Consider the following 19,974-nt stretch of genomic DNA (forward strand, 5'->3'; position numbering starts at 1 on the left):
CACGTGACACATCTTCGAATGATTGTCTTTACACATTGACGAATGGCTGGGATCTGGCGAATTAAAGTAATAGTAGAATCAACGCCCGCATGTAGCACTCTCTGGTGGCAATCAAAAACAATCAAATGGGTCAAGGGATGCATTGATGGTAACAGGTATGGAAATCTCGAACTCTCGGCCAGCGGCGCGTTGTGAATTCTACCTCCACAGCGGACTCCACCATCATTGTCGATGAATAATCTTAGTTGTTTGACACGTTGTGATTTACTGGATCTCATGTTGATAATTTCTTCCTGGTTAGTAATGGTTTGACAGTTTATAAAAAACAAAGACAAATATCAAACAGGGAATGCCACGTACTAAAAGCGCAGCCTCCCCAAAACGAAACCCACAGCACGCAGACGTGCACACCACAAACACACACATACACAAAGCCAACACATGAAGACAAAACGAGCAAACAAAGGAACACAGTGGGGCACCGCCTTGGAACGGTCAGTGGCAAAAACACCACTGGGGAGCTTAAACCGGTTTATGATGCGCACCAAACCTCACTCTTACCCCCACCATGTTCCAAAGACACGGGACAGTGTAAATAAAAGTAATCCCCTCCAGGTGAATCTCTAACACACGTAATGGAAACAAAAAGGCATGGCATGTAAAACACAAAAAAGCTCGTGTATAAATATATAAAAAGCAAACCTTTAGAACCAAAAACGTATGTACTCAATGCCTTTTCAGAAGACAGAGCAACAAGAGAAACACCCTTAAGGGCCCGACGAAACAGGCCAGAACACAGATATCAAAACAGTTCAGTCCTGGTAGGATTTAAAAACTGCTTATCATAGAGTCCTCCCCCTCTTCCGTCAGACACAATCAAAGAGGGAAGCGTAGTGTCCAACTGTAAACGGGCTTAACACTAAACATGCGGTATGTCTCAAAACAGTTGGGTCGTAACCTCTTTTAATAAAACGTTTTATAATTTTACCAAATACATTTGGAAAATTACCATGACCCAAGATCTTACGAAGTTTGTAAACCATATCCCCATAAAAAACGGGTTTAGAAATAGTGTCTTTAAATTACTATTGAATTTTAAAACTATATCAGAATTATAAACCATGTTCTCTCTGCGTGTGTAAGTTTACTGCAGGACAAGGGTTCGAGTCGTCTGCTAGAATGTGTGCAGTTATGTATAAATCTCATGACATATGCTGTTACACGTAATAGCTTCTGGTATGTGCTGAATCTGTTGATATCAATAACTTGATGAATGCCGGGGGTAAACGCTGGTTCCGTAGGTACAGTCGTGGAATTAGCACCGGAGGTGTCGTGCAAAGTTGTGAGTACTGAAAATTCATTCGTACTCCATGTAGGCCAATTTGAAGGGTCGTTTATCCACGGTGGTCCATTCAGCCATCTTTCGTTCTCTGCATATTGCTTAGCTGTAATTCCTCTGGTAAGTAGACCAGCGGGGTTTGAGTTGGCGGGTCAGTATTTTTATTTGCTGTTCTTTGTAAGTTCTTTCACTTTATTAACTCTGGTATGGACAAATCGTGGTAAGGGTACACTGTTTCCAACCTGTATAAAACGATTTGGCTATCTGACCAGAGGTAAATACCTATGTGCCGAAGTATCTTCTGTATGTGGTTCGCTAATCGAGCACCAACTGTAGCTGCCATTAGTTCTAGTCGTGGTAGCGTAAGTTTCTTAAGTGGTGCTACACGATTCTTCGACATGATAAGTGATGATTATTGTCCCTTGCAGAGGTATGCTGCAGCTCCATATGAAGACTAGCTTGTGTCTACGAACACATTTAGGGTGAGGGGTAAAGTGTCTGCCCCTTTCTTGGATTTCTCGTCTGCGGCAGGGATTTCAAAGTAACATCGTCCGTATTTGATTGTGGATATGGTATTCAAGTCATTCACAAGGTTTTCCCATCTATGTTGTATGTCAGATGGTAACTGAGTATCCCAGTCGAATTTCTCTTGCCAAATGTGTTGTAACATAATTTTAGAACGTACCGTAACCAGACTAACCAGGCCTAGCGGATCATACAATCTTGACGCTTGTTGCAGAATTTCACGTTTTGTTGTAATGGGTCTGATTGGTGTATGTGTTGGTTGAAACATCAGCATATTTCTTAGTCGTTGACTGATAGAATTCCACGAGCGTTGATTGAAGTTATCAGACGACAGCAGAACGCGCGCATCCTGGGAGTAAGCTAGCGCCTGGTTCTCATCTTCGAAACTTGACAGGATGTTGTCTACATACAAGTCTCGTTTCATAATGTTACTGACCTATACATCACTGTGGCTTTCTAGATGTTTCAAGAGTGTCGAATTTAGAAAATAATTGGGAACATGTTGCGCCGAAAAGAATTGCCTTGAACCTGTATGTGAACAAAGTACTGTTGGGATCTTTGGGATCGCTCAGCCATAAAAACCTCGTGACATCTCTCTCTTTTTCTGCTAGTTATATCTAGAGAAAGGCTTTTTCTATGTCGGAAGATACAGCGTGCTTGTGTAACCGGAACGCATCAAGATGCGGGTAATGTCAATGAGCTCGGGTGGGGTCGATTTTAGACAATCATTATGACTGGACTGGCCATGTGACGACAGTTATTTACTATGCGTATCGGTGTAGTAACATAATCTTTCTTAACTCCGTGGTGCAGGATGTAGTGTATCTGGTGTTGTGGTACGATAGTTTCATCAACCATCTCAATAAAACCTCTCGTCTCCTGATCTTTGATAATTTCTCCATACTTCTGTAAGATTTGTGGGTCTTGACGTAGACGCTTGATGACCTTTTCAGTACGTTTCCTCGTTATGTCATAATTAGTGGATAAAGTCTCATGATAATCTTTCCAAGGTAGTTTTGCTGTATAACGTCCATTGCTATAGGTTATAGAATCTCGCATGTAATCCTCTAAGTAGATGTAGACTTATTTTCTTCATGTTTTGAAATTCCTAGAGACTCAAGCCTCTAAAATCTCTCAAGATCACAGGGGTCTGTTGGTGACGTAAGAACGTTAAGCATATGGTGCGTGGGTCTTCCTTTTTTGAAATTCCTAGAGACTCAAGCCTCTAAAATCTCTCAAGATCACAGGGGTCTGTTGGTGACGTAAGAACGTTAAGCATATGGTGCGTGGGTCTTCCTTGTGCTGAAACCGAAAGTTGCTGGAATGTGGATACCGGTAGCGGACCTGACAGAAGATATCCAATTCTTGAATGTACCGCAGTTGGATCGTTCCCTCGGAACACTGTCTTGAACTATTTTCCAATAAGAATATGCACCAATCAGCAACGATATCTCAAATACTTTGTCATTTGTAACTGAATGAGCAAGTTTCAAGCCGCGTAAACATGGTAGAGATGAAACGTTCTGATTTACATTGCGTAACGGAACAGCTGTTTTTGGCACAGTCAACACTTCTATGTCTACTTTTTCTTTATCGTCTGTTATAAGAGGGAGATAGTTCCCTTGGTCATATTTCGAACTTGCTGGCTGGTATCATTGAAAGAGGCTAAATGTAGTACCTCACTTCCAGTCTAGGGAAGATGTAACTTTTCTGCCAACACTTCAGTAATAAAAGAACGCTGAGCTCCCTCATCAAAAAGAATGTTTGTCACTAAGGAAACACTGGAAGTACATACCTGGTCTAAAGCTGTCTTGAGAAGTATATCCGGTCTGGAATTAGTTGTTGAATGTAGAGTTGCTGTATCGAGTTGGGATACGACGTCGGGCGTAGCTGGTACTGTGAAACTTGCAGCGTCGGGATGTAATGAAGATTACTTGAAATGTTTATCACCGATACTTGAATGATGTGACGACATCTATTTCTGGAACGGCACGACAATACTTGATGTTTCAGTTAAACAGTTAAAACACAAATGTTCTTTTTTCACTACAGCAATGCGCGACTCGTATGACGAGAAATTTGTGCACTCGTTTAGAGAATGTTCATCGTTACAGAAGGGGCACACTTTTTTTGTCATTTTTCTTGTAATGATCGTTTCTATGTCTGTTGCTGGGTTGTTTCGGCTTTGATCTGGTTCCAGCAAAGAGTAACGCTGTAGGTTTGTGTGCTTCCGACACTTCCATTGTTTCACTTGCTTCCAGAAAAGAAATTTCTTTAGATAAAGCTAATCTCAAGTCTTGTAACTTCCAACTCTGACTACCATATTTACGTGCCATGTTTCGTTTGATCTCACCAGATAATTTTCCAACATACTGGTATAAGTAAACTACCGTATGCTTCTTGTGATTGTCCAAGGGATTCCAAACCTCAAATAAAAGTTTCCATTTTATCATAAAAACATTCTTAACTCACCACACTGTTGTCAGGTTTTGCAAGTTCCAGCAAAGACTGCATGTACGTATGAATAATCTTCTGAGGCTTACCGAAACATTCTCTGAGTAGACCCACTGCCTTGGAATAGTTAGCATTCGTCAAAGGAAATCCGTCAATACATCGTGAAGTTGTACCTTGAACCAGAGATTTCCGATAGTTGGACTTCTGAACATCCGAAGCATTCAGATGAACCGATGACTCAAAAGAGTCCCAGAAAGTTTGCCAGGTGGTAAGATCTCCATCAAAGGTTGGAAAAGTCAGTTTCGGAAGCTTGTGTTGAAGAAAAAGTACTCGAACCTGCATGACGCGGTAATGCTGCGTTTTCTTCCTTATCCACGAAACTATTGTTTGTAACGTCTTGACTGTGCTTGCGAGAAGTGTCACGTAATTTCTGAATTGTGAGATCTAAGTCGTATGAATACTCTTCACTTTCTACAATTTCAGTTTTTCAGTTTCTGCGACATCACTCTAGTTTACTATCTTTTCATTCAAACCTTTGATTGCCTCAGCTTCCTCTGTCAAATAGTCTATCAGCGACATAAATTCAAGTGGCGACAAATCATCAGTTATGCTGTCTACTTTTGTCTGTACAAATCTGCGCTGACCTTCTCGTGTTGAAATTAGTTTCTGAAGATTCATGGTTATTCAAAATAGCTGGTCACGGCACCAAAAAATGTAAGTAAGATCCAGCAAAGAAACAAAAAATGCGTTGTGTCAGTTCGTGTCTGTATTATGAATCTCTTGATAGCATACATAACAGTAATAACATATCATAACGTCGGAAGTGACGTTGACGTCATAAACGCGGTAAGACATAACGTGCATACTAGCGTAATTAACACTACAATACTTAAGAACGTATCTAACTCGCGGTCAGTTACACAATGAGACCACTGTTGAGCGAAAGCATTACAAAGAGTAAATATTTAAGTTTTAAATGAATAAGGTTTAAAATAGCGAAACAATACAAAGATATTCATAGTATTTTCGTACCAAATATTGCAAGTGTTGATATGGCATTGGGACCAGTCAAAATGTTTTGATGATCATAAACTAAACGGATGTTCAACTTTACAGAATTTGTAGAACGAGCCAAGTAATCAATCTATAAACTATTGATCCCTTTTAGAAACGTGTCGTCTCGTGACACAATCAACCTCATCAACATGGAACTATGAACTGGCATTTTCTGAAAGATAAGTCCCGTACATGAACAGACCGTTTGAATCGTCGCTCCGTAGATTTGTATTATGGAATCTAACACTTGCAAGCATTTTATATATTTATATTTCAGAGATATTTCACTAAATCGATTATGTCTTTCTTCTTTTGTATAATTATTAAGATGTTATAAAATTTAATCAAGTAATTCATGAAATCATAGAAAGCATGGCTGTAATTAAATTCATATCGTGTTCTTGAAAAGCGTTAAATGAGTAAAGATCAATAATATTTGAGTTTTTGCCCCATGCTGAATTTTATTGTTATTTTTTTCACTGTATTCAATGTGTTTTCCCACAAAACCTTTTTGTATTGTATAGAGTTATACATTGTAATACTGTTATTTTTTCTTCAGGTTACATTTATATTTTCTAAACGGAATGTTGTATTCTTAATACACAAATAAGAAATGGAATTGTCATAAAATTACAAGTCGGATCAACAGCATATTACAAGTCACTTTTATTTGTCGTCTACGTTTCGAATACATTAGCCTTCCTCAGAGTACAAAATAAACAATAATACACGCATTATGGAAAACTAAAGGAGTTCTCTGACCTTTAGGCAAAACTACTTCCTGTATATTCATTGCACACATTTGAACCAGATAAAACGGTTTTCATAGTGCTGCCATTATATTCTTCATTTGTATAAATGAAGTATATTTGCAGTGCCACGTTATGAGACATTGCGGCGCCAGTCAATTAACGGGGTTGGGATGTCACATGCAGATAATTTCTGAGAACATTATCATTTTTGATTTACTAAAGTGGCTTCACGGAACCAAACGATGGATACCTAATCCTGAATTTCTGAATTTTTGAATTTTAGGACGCCTCAATACCTCATAATGTAAAACTGTATCCTAAAAAAGGAAAGGGTAAATTTCTCAGAAGCACAGAGCACCACAAACACAGCCTCTGAGCCAAGCAAAGTAGGCCAACAACAAAAAGAATTTGTAACGGAAAAACATTAGAGACGGGTTGCCTCAAAAATCCAATAGGAGGGCGTGGAGGGGGGGAGGGGAGAGGAGGAGAAAGTGGAACAAGGATAAATATTCAAAAGGGAATGCTGCGTTCCTTAATAACAGTAACCCTACAACGTAAACAACAGCAGCGCAGAAACTAGTGTACAAAAGACACCCCCCACACACGCAAACTCACACGAACACGCACACACACACACGCACACGCACACACACACACACAACTAACTTACATAGACAAACAGACACGTAAGATATAACAATACTGTAGGACACTGCGCCCAAGACAAACAGACGCACTTGTGAGCACACAAACGCACACACATAAGCAGGAAAAAACAACAATCGGGCACCGCCTTGGGATTCCGGCAGCCATAACCAAGGTGGGCACGACAGCTTACTCATATTAAAAGAGGAGGGGATGCCGTAACAGCTTGGCCAACGAGAAACCACTGACTCCATCTTAAACATACTAAGTGAACGGGATATATACTGAAACACTGAAAATACAACTAAGCTCACGAAGATTGTCAGATTGAGAAATCTATGATTTCTATGATATATAACAATACAGCCAAACACCGTTTGTTTTTAGATATCCATTTTGGTCATGAATTTATAATAACTTTACTCATTAAGAGTACAAATTTGAATATACGGTTTATTTTAAGTAATTAAAACTGCCTCAATACCAACAATATTGTATTACAATAAGATAATGTTGTTTTTTTTTATGATGCATAACTGATTTTTAAACACTTACTACTTCTTGTTGTAATATAATCGTACTTAGAAAATGATAGTTGTGTGCAGTTTTACTATGAAAGATTACAGAGGAAGTTTATTTAATATTAGTACACCTTGACAGTGAATCAAAGATTTGTTACGGAAATGGCGAAAAATATCCGATATCGCGGAGAATCATCGGAGGATAACAAAACTCTAAACCTGATTCTGCCGGACTTTGTTCTTTGTGTGAGAGATTTTAGTCTGAAATTATCAAAGGGTGGTAAAAAGATTACAGAAGATGAATATCTTGAACAAAGTCTTGCTGAGAAGAAGGGCAAAGAAGAAAAGTTCAATAAACCAAGGGAATGTATCAGAAAATATTTTCCACAGCGAAAATGCTTTACACTTCCAGTGCCGGGGGATGGGGACGTGCTTGAAAATCTTGAAACTCTGCAGTTTACCGATTTATCTGACAAATTCAAAGAGGCCACGATGCGGTTTGTATCGTACGTATACAGCAAACAACCTAAAGAACTGCTCACTAGCAAACCAGTCAATGGACAAAGTAAGTAAATAGAATAGTTGACAACTCGTTCATGTACACGAAAGACCTTGCGAATGACTATTTACAATAGTTTTCATTGGGCGCCTTAGAGATTTTAAAAACACAAAGCTTGAATTCATTACAGAAAAAAAAAACTATTGTGCAAGGGGTGGGGTGGGGTGGGGGGGGGGGGGTATGTGCGTGCGTGTGTGCGTGCAAGCATGTATCGTTTTCTGTATATTCACCGTTTATTACCTCTCATGAGGATAATGCATTTTATCAGTTTTCTTCCAATCGCATCTGAATTAGCGACATGTGTTTTAAAAAAATTCATGCATAAAGTAACGAGTTTTTGGCTATTGTCTTATTCAATTTCTGTCAAAGACACTTTGTTATGTATTACAGTGTTTGCAGTCTTGGCAACCCGTTATGTGACAGCAGTTATACACGGCGCGGTTCCCGATGTGGATGATGCTTTTCTTGCTGTAGCAAAAATGGAAAATGCAAGAGTTGGTAGGGAAGCTGTAGAAATATTTGATACACAAATGAATAAGATTGTATTGCCTGTCACTGCCATATTATTGGAAAAATGCTACACGAGTGCTCAACAAAAAGCATTGAAATACTTGCGGGAAAACGTCGTACACGATAAGGATGCACAATGTGAGAATCAAGCGCAGGTAGGAATATTTCAATTTATCATCTTGTTTTCAGCATCAAAATTGTTTGTGTGTCAACCGAGCTTCATGACTTATTGAAAGCTACGAATGAGCCATATATACACTGCTGTGGCGTGGATGACTGTTTTGGGTTAAACGCCGTTTTCAGCAATAGTTCAGTTATGTAACGGCGGGCAGTTTATCTAGGCAGTGTACCTGAATTCTGTACCAGTACAAACCAGTTCTTCGCAAGTAACTGCAAACTTCCCTACATGAATCAGAGGTGAAGGATGAATGATATTAGACACAATGTCTTTTGTCAAATCGTCATGGAGAACAAACGCCCAACTCGTGGACAAACTCACTATCCCGCAATCATACAATCTGTGCTCTGAGACTCCCTACTAAGCTAGCGGCTTTGGCGATGAGGTTTGAGGAGGAATATGAAGGCTGCGTTTTTGGAACGTGTGAGATCGTTGGCCTTGTTTTTTTTGGCGAATATAAAAGCAATATATATATTTTACTAAGGTGAAGTCGCAATAGTTCTGTCTAGTGAATGGAATGACCTGGAAGCAGATTTCAATGTTATATACAACATAATTTTTGCATTAGGTAAAAACATTATTGTCAACTAATGGAAAAGCATTTTATGTTAATAAATATTAGATGTAAGTCCATAATAAAGAACGACATCATATGGTTGGAATATTAACAATGACTCACTAGCGCAAGTTATGGATTTGTGGAGCAAATTTTATCGTTTGTTTCGCATAACCCCTGAGAAAACTAAATCCATTTCTTACATTTCTTAAAAATACGCTCACTTGAACCTTTTTAGATTTTTTATGGTTACCATTCGCTATGTTTTTTTCCGTTTCATCTCCTCATCTATACAGACAAAAATGGATAACATCTGGAACACATTGAAAGACGAAAACGTAGTAAAGGTTCGAGAAATGTGTGAAGTAAAACTCCAAGAAGCATATAACAAATCTTTGAAGGGAAAGATCGAAAACGAGGACTATGAAGTTGCTGGCGGATACAGGAAGTTTCAACGCGATATTGAAATAATGAAAGAAGAGTACAACAGTTCCCTTCGTGATTTCGATGAACATGAGGTAATGATGATCAATGTCTTTCGACAAAAAATATGTACAGAATAACACACAGTAGAATTAGACTGATGATAGTTATTTTTAGGGTAGATGTTCATATTAAAGATATATTTTCAGAAAAAGGATATCTGCTTTTAAAACATGTTGCTGTCTTAATCTATTTCTCTTGTCGTTGTTTGACAGTGTACATATATGCATATTTCATAAGTTCTATACAAAGGTAAGAAATATTGTTTATATTTCAAACATCATGCAAATTTGTTCACTGCTATTAAGAAAGATTTACATACAACTATAAAATAACTAATATAACAGCTCTGTTGAAGACATTGTGTGCTTGTTATTTAGCCATTTTAAATTGGACGTTTCGGCCTTCGTGTTTCTTGTCGCTGTGCATTTCTTCTAATGATTACACGGTTCGTGTTCTTTAAAGTTTCTACATGAACATTTTTTTCTGTTTTAGACATTGCATTATTCAAACCATTGCCAATATAAGGTATTTAACTGGCGTGTATTCCTACTGTGATAACTGTTTTAAAGGTTTAGGAGTACATCATCAAAATTGATAAACGAACATCTTTCCCATTATTTTACCTGACCATGACATGTACTGCCGTACTGTCCCGTACGAAGGATACTTTAAATATTCTGAAAAAGTTGTCCCCCTTTAAAAATGAATGCCATTTGTAAAGAAATAAAAATAAACTAAAATAAATAAACCTTAACTTGTAGCTTTATGCACAAGTAATTACTTTCAAGTGCTGTGTTAAGTGTTTGTCTGTTTGGGGTGTTCGAGGCAAATATCCAAGGTGTTACTTTGTTTGTCCTCGATGCTTGTATGTTTTACAAAGCCGATCTTTATTAGTTTTTCACGCACAATAATATATATTGCTGTATGGTTAGGAACGTTATAACATTATTTGTTAGTTTTGTTAAATTTCCGATAACAAATTGATAACAATGGCGAGTTTCTAGCATTTAACAGTAGCAATCGTTCAGATGCTTCAGTATTTAACCACTAGGGCTAACGCCCTCGTGGTTCAATTCCTAAGCATATTAACTCTGAACTGTGGTAAATTAGACGATAAACCACTCGAAGGCCTTGATTATTTGTTAATTAAAATCTATAGGAAGCATGTAAATGGATTCCGGGACAGTGTACCTGTATTGCACGTCTGTTATTTATTCAAATTTCATCTTACAGGTTTTATGGGCTTGGCTTGGTTTTGTAAAAACATTGAAGGTACATGAATCTAAAATAATTCAGGCGGATGAAGCTTTATCTGAGAAAGAAAAAAAAGGTATGTTTCAAAATATTTTTGAATACATCCAAAGCAGTTCCAAAATGCAGAATTTGCTAATGTTAGAGCCTTTCTCAGCGGAGATTTTATTTACACTGTAATGTCTAACTTGTTGAAAAAAAGGATAAGCGAGGTTGGCATGCCCTAAACGTGTTAACCACCCCCCACCACACACACACACGCGCACCCCAGCTTCCTTTATATAGGTTTCTGGCCGTTCCAAGGCGGTGCCCCTATTTTCTAGTTTTCTGTCTGTCTTGTATTTTGTGTTGCATATGTTATCTTGTTTGTTGTTAGCGTTTTTCCCTCCTTCTCCCCACTCCCCCTATCACCCCAGCCTTTTCCCTTGCTATTTCGCTCCCTTCTTTTGGCATCCCCTCTGCCTTTACTATGGGTTTCGTGCTTCCACCATTAGTTTGGCGGCCGGAATCCTAAGGCGGTACTCGATTGTTTTTTTTTCTGCTTGTATGCGTGCGTTTATATGCTTGTTTGTCTAAAGCGGTGCCCTACAGTGTTGTTGTATCTTGTCTGTTTATGTATGTTGGTTAGTTGGATGGGATTGTGTGTATTTATCTTTGTTACATAGTGTGGCTTACGTTGTAGTGTAACTGTGATTAAGGAATGTAGTATTCCCCTTGTATTCATCGTTGTTCTACTTTCGCCTTCAACCTCCCCATCTCCATTTACCCCAAAACCCCTTCCTCCTCTGTCTATACTTTGCATAAGATTTAAATGTACCTGTTGGACTTTTGAAGCAACCAATCCTAAAATTTTCCGTTACCGCTTCTTTTTGTTGTGGACCTACTTTGCAAATGCATGGCCCTGAGTCTGTTTTTATACACCCGAAGGGACATATTATGTTATATGGTGTCCGTCTGTCCGTCCGTCCGAGCCCACATTTGCATACTTAAGTGGCTATAGGAACAATAGGTTACTGTACTTTTTCTTTGATGTCATTCATTTCGTAAGGCTTTTATATGGCTATTTTTCTTTTACCTGGCTAAAAGAACAATAGAGCGAACAAAAGAGTAGCCACATAAATACCCATATGTAGGAACGTCCATTCGTCCGGTTGTCCGTCCGTTAGCAATTTCATGTCCGGTCTGTAACTCTTGAACCTCTTGAAGGATTTCAAAGAAACTTGACACAAATGTTCACCACACTGAGGCGATGTGCAGAGCGTATGTTTTGGATGACTCACTTCAAGGTAAAGGTCACACTTAGGAGTGAAAGGTCATATATCAGTTTGCTGTGTCCACTCTGTAACTCTTGAACTCCTTGAAGGATTTCAAAGAAACTTGGCAGAAATGTTCATCACACTCAGGCGACGTGCATAGCGCATGTTTTTGATGACTCGCTTCAAGTTCAAGACCTCACTTAGGGGTCAAAGGTTTTTTTTTTTGAATTTCTTCTTTTAGTTGTACCTGTACTTTGGGCTTCAATAGTCAAATTCTTTAAAATTTGCTCCGATCCTTTGATGTAATCCTTCGGGTGTATATTGCCCCGCTCTTATTTTATTGATCGGTGCTTCCGAGAAATCTACCCTTACCCATTATCTTATCAAAAAGCTGTATTCTGATAGTATTTGCCTTAACAAAATGGAAAGAAAAGCAACAAAGTTTCAAGTAACTTGCTTATTTGTTTTACACAGATGAGAAAAAGCGTAATGAAGAAAACATGGAAAAGATACTGAAAGAGCAACAAAAGGCGCAAAAAGAGGCCCTTGAGCAGCAGCAGAAAGAATTGAAGGAACATTATGATAACCTTGATCAAGCGCGAGAGAAACAGTTACAGGAAGAAAGGGAAAAATACCAGAAATATGTGAACGAAAAACTGGAAAAGGAAGAAGCGCAAAAAGAAGCTGCTCGATTAAGAAATGAACAAGAAGAAAAGAAGTCGAGGTGGCTACCTCGTAGAATGTGGGATGCTCTCTGGAACCAGTGAAAAGAAATATTGAACAGGTAAAACATAATGTTATTTTATGTCATGCTTATAGATAGGACGATGTTATATTGCGCTTAGATTGACTGTTGTTTACTTTTTAAAAATGAAAATGAAGGACTTCACAAAGAATTTCACAAATTCTTGTGGAGTAAGGAATATAAAAGGAGAACGGATGTACATATTCTCTGCTTAAAATGCGAACTTCTAAACTCTGCTTTAGAATTTGATTTAGTTCAAAACACCAGTTTTCATTTATCTTATAGAATAGCAAGGTATCGTGTTTGTTTAGAAAATTGAAATGTACTTTTATCTATTATGTACAGAGAGTATCCAGTTAAACTTCTAAGAGACTATTAAGCAAATACAGCATGTCTTATACATTAAAAAACGATACTTCTTACATCATTACCTTCAAAATGGTATAAAGCAGCCTTGTTTGTTTGTTTGTTAATTTGTAGTATTGTCTTACATGACGAACACGAGACATATACCACAAGGATCTCGTGCAAATAACCTCATAACGAACCACACTTACATGTATCAATTTTCATATTTATGTTCAATTGGATAGAAACAAATACATTTATAGCTGCGCTTTGTTCTTCAAATGAAGTTCTTCATTAAAAAGGTTTCTAGTATTATATGAGAAAAGTGTATGTCTACGCTACATATGCAACAGTACCGGAATCCAATGTTATCATGCACGTTCAAAATGTCGTGCGCAACGTCCGGTGATATCTTGCTCATTCTGAGATTTTTTATTTATTTTGAAACACTGTGCTCAGTAACAACGATTTGATAAACTTATCGAGTTAATAGAAGATAACCCATCGTTTGAATTCCAGAAACTATCGACAGACATGAAACAAAATATTACATTTAATTTCTTTCAATAATCTCTTCCCGTGTTTTAGTATGTGTTTTATTTGTCTTTCTAAATTATAAGAAGATATTCTCAATGCAAAAACTTTTGTGTTACTATTCGTATTAATTTACTCCTGTTTGCATTCTGTTTTTTTTGTTTCAGGTCAATATAGCCATAGAGGTTTAGAAGTCTTATATACAACCTGTAATGCAACCTACCGGAAGTATGCTTCACCCTTTTGCTTGATTAACTTCACCTCAGAAGTAGTGACTGTGTTTTTGACAAGATGACTTTAGTATAAATCATTTTGTAATAAATCTGTGTGTTTCTTCAAGTCTGATCTTGACTTAGAATATTTATTGTACATTTGCTTTTACTGTTATTGGTATATTTGTATCTTTTGATTTTCAAATTTCAAATTGAACAATTAAATATCTTAACAGAACAATTTCGATGACAATAATCTTCGTAACAGTTGCTATAACTAATATGAAAAAGCAATTTGTTATTTTTCACGTAAACAGTGTTTGAATGCCACGTTGGTTTGAAAATAATAACAATTTCGTAACGAACCATAACGAACGCAGGAGCTGAATAACTTTCAAACGAGGAAATACATCAACCATTTGTGACATGTATCTTTAGAACCTATTTCCAGAAATGTTTGTTTCTTCAGTTGTCTTACCACTTTGCTGTTTTTCAAATGCAAATGATAAAAGTATTTGATGACTTGATCATACAAATAATGAAACCGCTTAGCAATGCATAACTGCCATCTTAAAATACGGGAACTGTTTCATCTTACTACACATTTCTTTATAGGTTACATCCAGTATAGTTTCAAACTAATGTCTTTGATTTTATATCTTGACAGATTTATAATTTATCATATTTCTGTTGACATAGATTCCTAAAACACATTAATAGATGTAATACAGGCATATGTAATCAGATAAATATAACTTAAATTGATATTTTGTTGCAAGAAAAATCTTCACTTTAAGATTCAGAGTGATACCTAACGGTATTTTCTAATTGTTACTTTTTAATTTTAAGCATAATCGTTGGCAAATGTATCTTATATATCTCTCATAAAATCGTTTCCATATGTGATTTTGTATTATCCTCTGAATTGTAACAATGCAGGAAAATTGAGCTGCTGATAGATATCAATGCTTGTAAGTACTTGAAGAATATCTGCTTGCGTCAAGAGTTGTATTTCCTGCGAAACCAAACATTAAATGTCCGAATTCAATAACTGAAATAACACTTTTATAGAATAATAGCGGTTATTTGGAAGGAATTTTAAGTTCAAGACAGTATGTATTGTGTTTCTGTCTTTGCAAATGTGAGTTTATATCCCTTTGTAATGAATCCACTTGTTCAAATTATTTTGTAGAATATCCTACAGTGAAAGTAGACTCATCAATTTGCGTTTATGTATGCATCAAGGTATTTTTGCATTATATATATTCTATTTGCACATGCATTATTGAATGATTTTAGTTGTAATTATTTACATGTACCTTACTTAAAAGTATTTTGGTGTAAGCAAATATTGTATTATGTTTAAATATGAAGTTTTACTCTCTCCTATATGAAACCTAAGCTTATGTACCCAAGTATAAAATGTCTAAAAAGTGCAAGAAAGCATTAGTACAATAACCAGAAAATGTATATTTGTTATAGTTAAATAAGTACATTTCTTCAAGATGGTAATAGATATGCGTGGATGCCTCTGTGGTAATGGGAGTATCTTTGAAATTATTGTCCTGTATTTATTATGTATTACGGTGCCAGTATGGAAGTACTAAAATGTCTCGGTGATGAGGTTTTCTTTGATATCAGTTTGCAAGTAGTTATATCAATACATTTTAAACACATTTAAATGTTTATCATAACATTACATCCCACAATGTTACAGTTACCTTAAATTATTTAGGAATAATTTGGTTTGAGATATTTGACCTGTAATATAGTACCAAGTTAGTACAGAACAAACTGGAACAGACAATTTATATAAGTCTTATTTGAACATTTACAGTTTATCGTTACATACAAACAAAATCACACTTGCCAATAAATATATAAAGATAACAAGTTATTGCAAAAACCTTGCATCAGGCTATTGTAAAGAGTTATTTTCATTTGATTTAAAGTGTCTTTTTTGTACAATATAAAGCCGTTTATTCTATATCTATTTTATCTATCCAATCGCAAACGGTCATTTGCAACACGTGACCGTACAATATATTACGGTATTTAGATGCACGTGCGTACAAAAATCCTGTATTTTTTGGACGCACGCGCGTACAAAACATTCTGTATTTGGACGGTTCAACCGTCCCATGTTAAACATACGATAAAGCCCGAAACGCGTGAAAATGTTCCGGATGTAAATCGGATGAAGTAGGCGCTATATGTACAGAGTTTGATTATGCGTCTTGAAATCTTGATTTATTTTGAGCTTTTTGTTTACAACACACAAAACGATTCAAGTCATTAAAATGCTATCTGATTAGATATTAAAAACGTTCGTTAATAATCAAAAACTTAAAAATACAGTAAGAAAGATCATCAGATGTTGGAATATTTGAAAAGTCGCTAAAAGAAGCCGTTCCGGACGAAACCTAGTCTGGCTACCGACTAGATAATCTTTAGTTTTTTTTAGAAAAAATAATTCTGTAAAAAAATTCTGAATTCATCAGTCCTGGCTTTGATTCGTATGTTTTGAGAAGTCAAGGGACATAATTATACAAAATTTGAATAGCCTCAGGAGTTATCTCCTTTGAACAAAACATACGGTCTGAACATAGACTAGACGAAACCTAGAAATTGGAAGATTTAACGGATAAGAAACAAAATCGAGAAGATAATGAATGGCAGCAGACGGGCGGTCAGCATCCAAAACATGTCTGCTCTCTAATTCAGTTTTCATCGGATTTTCACCAAACTTGCTGACAATGTTTATGGACATAACATCTCGGCAAATTTCGATAACCAGCCTTATACCAGGCACTCTTTGATTATAGTCCTTGAATCACTCGAAAAATGGGGAATTTAGCCTTGTCCGCTCTCTTAAGTCGATCAGTTTTCTTTCGATCTTCACCAAACTTACTGACAATGTTTGCGGGCATAATATCTCAGCTAAGTATTATTACCACCCAAATCGCCAAATGGCTGTTATAGGGAGGTTGCACCATAAACGTTTTTAATAATGATACACGGAAAACAAAAAAAAAAACATTCAATGAATAACGTATATTTCGTATGAAGTGAAATAAATAAAGAATAAAAAGGTTATTTAAGGCCTAACATTGTTCTGTATAATATATATTTGCACTCAAACCAAGCTAGGAAAACTAGAAAAGGCAGGAATAAAATATTCAGCGAAACATTTTTAATTTAAACTTAAACTATTATTATAGTAAGATAAAATAGATATAGAATGAAAAGGTTATTTAACATTGTACTGTACAATACGAGATATATTTGGACTCGTACCCAGCAGCCTAGCGGCTCGTCCAGTATGGTTTTCTCAGCTGGGTACTCGTCCAAATATATCTCCGTATTGTACAGAACAATGTTAAATAACCTAATATTACACTTACCAATAGAATGAATTTTAGCATACTTGGGTATTTCTTTGATATCAGTTTGCAAGTAGTTATCAAAAAAAAAAAAAAAAAAGAAACACATTGAGATGTTTATCATTACATCCCATAATACTTTAGTTTCCTTATAATATTTATGACTAAAGTTGTTTAAAAATATTTGCCCTGCCACACAGTACGCTTAACAAGTTAGTACAGGACAGACTGGGACAAACATTTTAGTTGCCTTTTTTGAACATTTACATTTCATCGTTACATACAAGCAAATTCACACTTACAGTTATGTAAAGATAACAAGCAATGTCAAAAACATTGCATCAGACTATTGTAAAGAGTTATTTTCATTTGAGCTTAATTTATAGGTACATAAGCCATTACACCTGTAGTGTCTAACAACTGAGTGAATTTTAGCATACTTAGGTATTCTTTGGTAATATCTATTGGGCTCTAAATAAAGCAAAGGTTTGACATATTAACAGAAAATGTCACTCATCTGCAGTATGGCTACATTGACAAAGTGTACATTTTCTATCGTTTATGTCTGCATTTCTATGTCTACCTTCAATAGAAAGCTGGTGCGAAGATAAACGTACTTATGCTAGAATAATATTTCATTTTTAATATCCTTTTGACACCGGGCACATTTTATGCAATCTCGCAAGGCATATGTATGTTTTTTTTTTGTTTTTGTTTTGGTTGGATTTAATGTCGCACTGACACATGAAAGGTCATATGGCGACTTTCCAGCTTTGATGGTGAAGAAAGACCCCAGGTGCCCCTCCGTGCATTATTTCATCACGAGCGGGCACCTGGGTAGAACCACCGACCTTCCGTAAGCCAGCTGGATGGCTTCCTTACATGAAGAATTCAACGCCCCGAGTGAATGTATGTTTTTGACAACACAGAAAATGACGTCGCTCGACCTTCAGCTATTTCCGGAAGTAAAGAAAATAAAAGAAGACATGCTAAACTTGAAAACGAAAGTCGCCTTTGCATTGGTCGATAGTCAGGGGTCACGCGTAGGATCACGCGCAGGGGTCACCCCGTCAAAAATGTATGGACTTCGTTTTAATTTTCGCTATTGCGGAGTCAATTTTCAGCATTTTCTAGCGATTTGAAAATACCTGGGCTTTAGCATGAAGTGTCAGCTTTTCATCTATGAAGACATATCTGAACTCGGAATAAACATAAATCCCACAGGAGTCCATAACGGAGCAAAGGTACATATGATTTTTGAAACTTCGTCAAATCGCTCGAAAGATCCTTTTTATGTTGTCTGAAAGTGTCAGTATATGCCTCGGATGTAGGATAGTTCCGTATTTGAGAGCTGCAGACCTAGACATTTCAGAAATATTTTCAAAATGAATTTCGTATAATAAATGTTGATTCTACGGAAGCGTGAAAGGGCCATCAGGTGCTAATTCGTTTTATTACGTTACAGTTGCGGAAAGGATATATATTATTATTATTATTATTATTATTATTATACCAGATTTATATAGCGCCCTTTTCATGATCAATTTCACGTTCAAAGGCGCTTTACATAGTTCAAATGCAGCCACACAGGGCGCATAATTCATCCTCTACTAGTACAGACACAGAGCGATCTGACCAGAGGGACAGAGTGAGACAAAGCCCCCACGACAGAGAGATCAGAAATCAGATACAGGCTTGTCCGGCTAACTTAGCCTAGCTCGTTGCGAATAGACAGCCTGGTTCTTTAACGTGCCCAGTGTATAGCACTGATACACGCAAGGATTGCCTGGGTTCCTGACCAGTACACCTCTAGTTAGGTGGGAAACACTGAAAAGCGTTTCTGAAAATTCCCGAGTAGCTGCCGGGGATCGAACCCCCGACCTCAGGATTGGAAGGCCAGTGTGCAAACCACTGAGCTATCCGTCCACCTATATACCGACAAACTGAACAAATATCTTGACTCCAGATATTTATATACATGTCTAGAAGTCTTGTGCGAAATACAGACACAAACCATATTAATATTTATTGAAGAGGGAAATATACACAATTCATGACAACATGCATTTTGTAAAACAAATCCCTAAACTTAAATGCCGAAGTAACAGTATTACTATTTTTAACATAACATTTTACAGCATTTATAATACTTCATACAATACAGCTATAATTCATTTCAGCATGTATGTTAAAAAAATTGTTTGACGATTTTGACCTATCTTACGACATAAATTATCTTTGTCAAAAAGCAAAACAGAGTTATGGGCCTGTATTTCATGTCATTGTCATATCTCTGTATGAAAAGGTGAATGAAATTTCAAACAATTCCCACACGGGCATGACTTTTGAAAATCAAGATGAAAACCTGTGCTTTGCATGTAAGAGCTCAGTCACAGTTAACTAGTGTGTGAAGTTTCAATTCATTCCTTATGGTGATAACATAAAAATCTAACAAAACAGCTAAGTCGAAAAATAGGCATAACATCGAATAGGAAAAAAGACCTGTGTAACCCGTGCACTGCATGTCAAATCATCACAGTAAACGAGTGTGCGAAATTTCAAACCACTCCAACGAGTGGTCACGGTGAAACCAGCTTACATACAGAAACATAACAAAATCGTGAGACAATAGCTCCACCTAATCTTCCAAAAGTCGAGCTAAAT

At 36.7% G+C, this 19,974-nt stretch overlaps 1 protein-coding gene across 5 annotated transcripts in view; it reads left to right on the plus strand.

The window, feature by feature from the left end:
- Window positions 1–15,603, plus strand: part of LOC123533800 (guanylate-binding protein 1-like) — a 65,921-nt gene extending 50,318 nt beyond the window's left edge. For all 5 annotated transcript variants that reach the window (XM_053520402.1, XM_053520405.1, XM_045315678.2 and 2 more), the window contains 6 exons: window positions 7,442–7,857; window positions 8,242–8,516; window positions 9,392–9,613; window positions 10,815–10,911; window positions 12,563–12,872; window positions 13,883–15,603. In XM_053520402.1, the coding sequence (XP_053376377.1) occupies window positions 7,442–7,857; window positions 8,242–8,516; window positions 9,392–9,613; window positions 10,815–10,911; window positions 12,563–12,855 (1,303 nt within the window). In that variant the 3' untranslated portion in view covers window positions 12,856–12,872; window positions 13,883–15,603. The remainder of the gene's footprint in view (window positions 1–7,441; window positions 7,858–8,241; window positions 8,517–9,391; window positions 9,614–10,814; window positions 10,912–12,562; window positions 12,873–13,882) is intronic.
- Window positions 15,604–19,974: the final 4,371 nt, after the last annotated feature.

Source organism: Mercenaria mercenaria, chromosome 12 (assembly GCF_021730395.1).
Source record: "Mercenaria mercenaria strain notata chromosome 12, MADL_Memer_1, whole genome shotgun sequence".
NCBI classification, from domain to species: domain Eukaryota; kingdom Metazoa; phylum Mollusca; class Bivalvia; order Venerida; family Veneridae; genus Mercenaria; species Mercenaria mercenaria.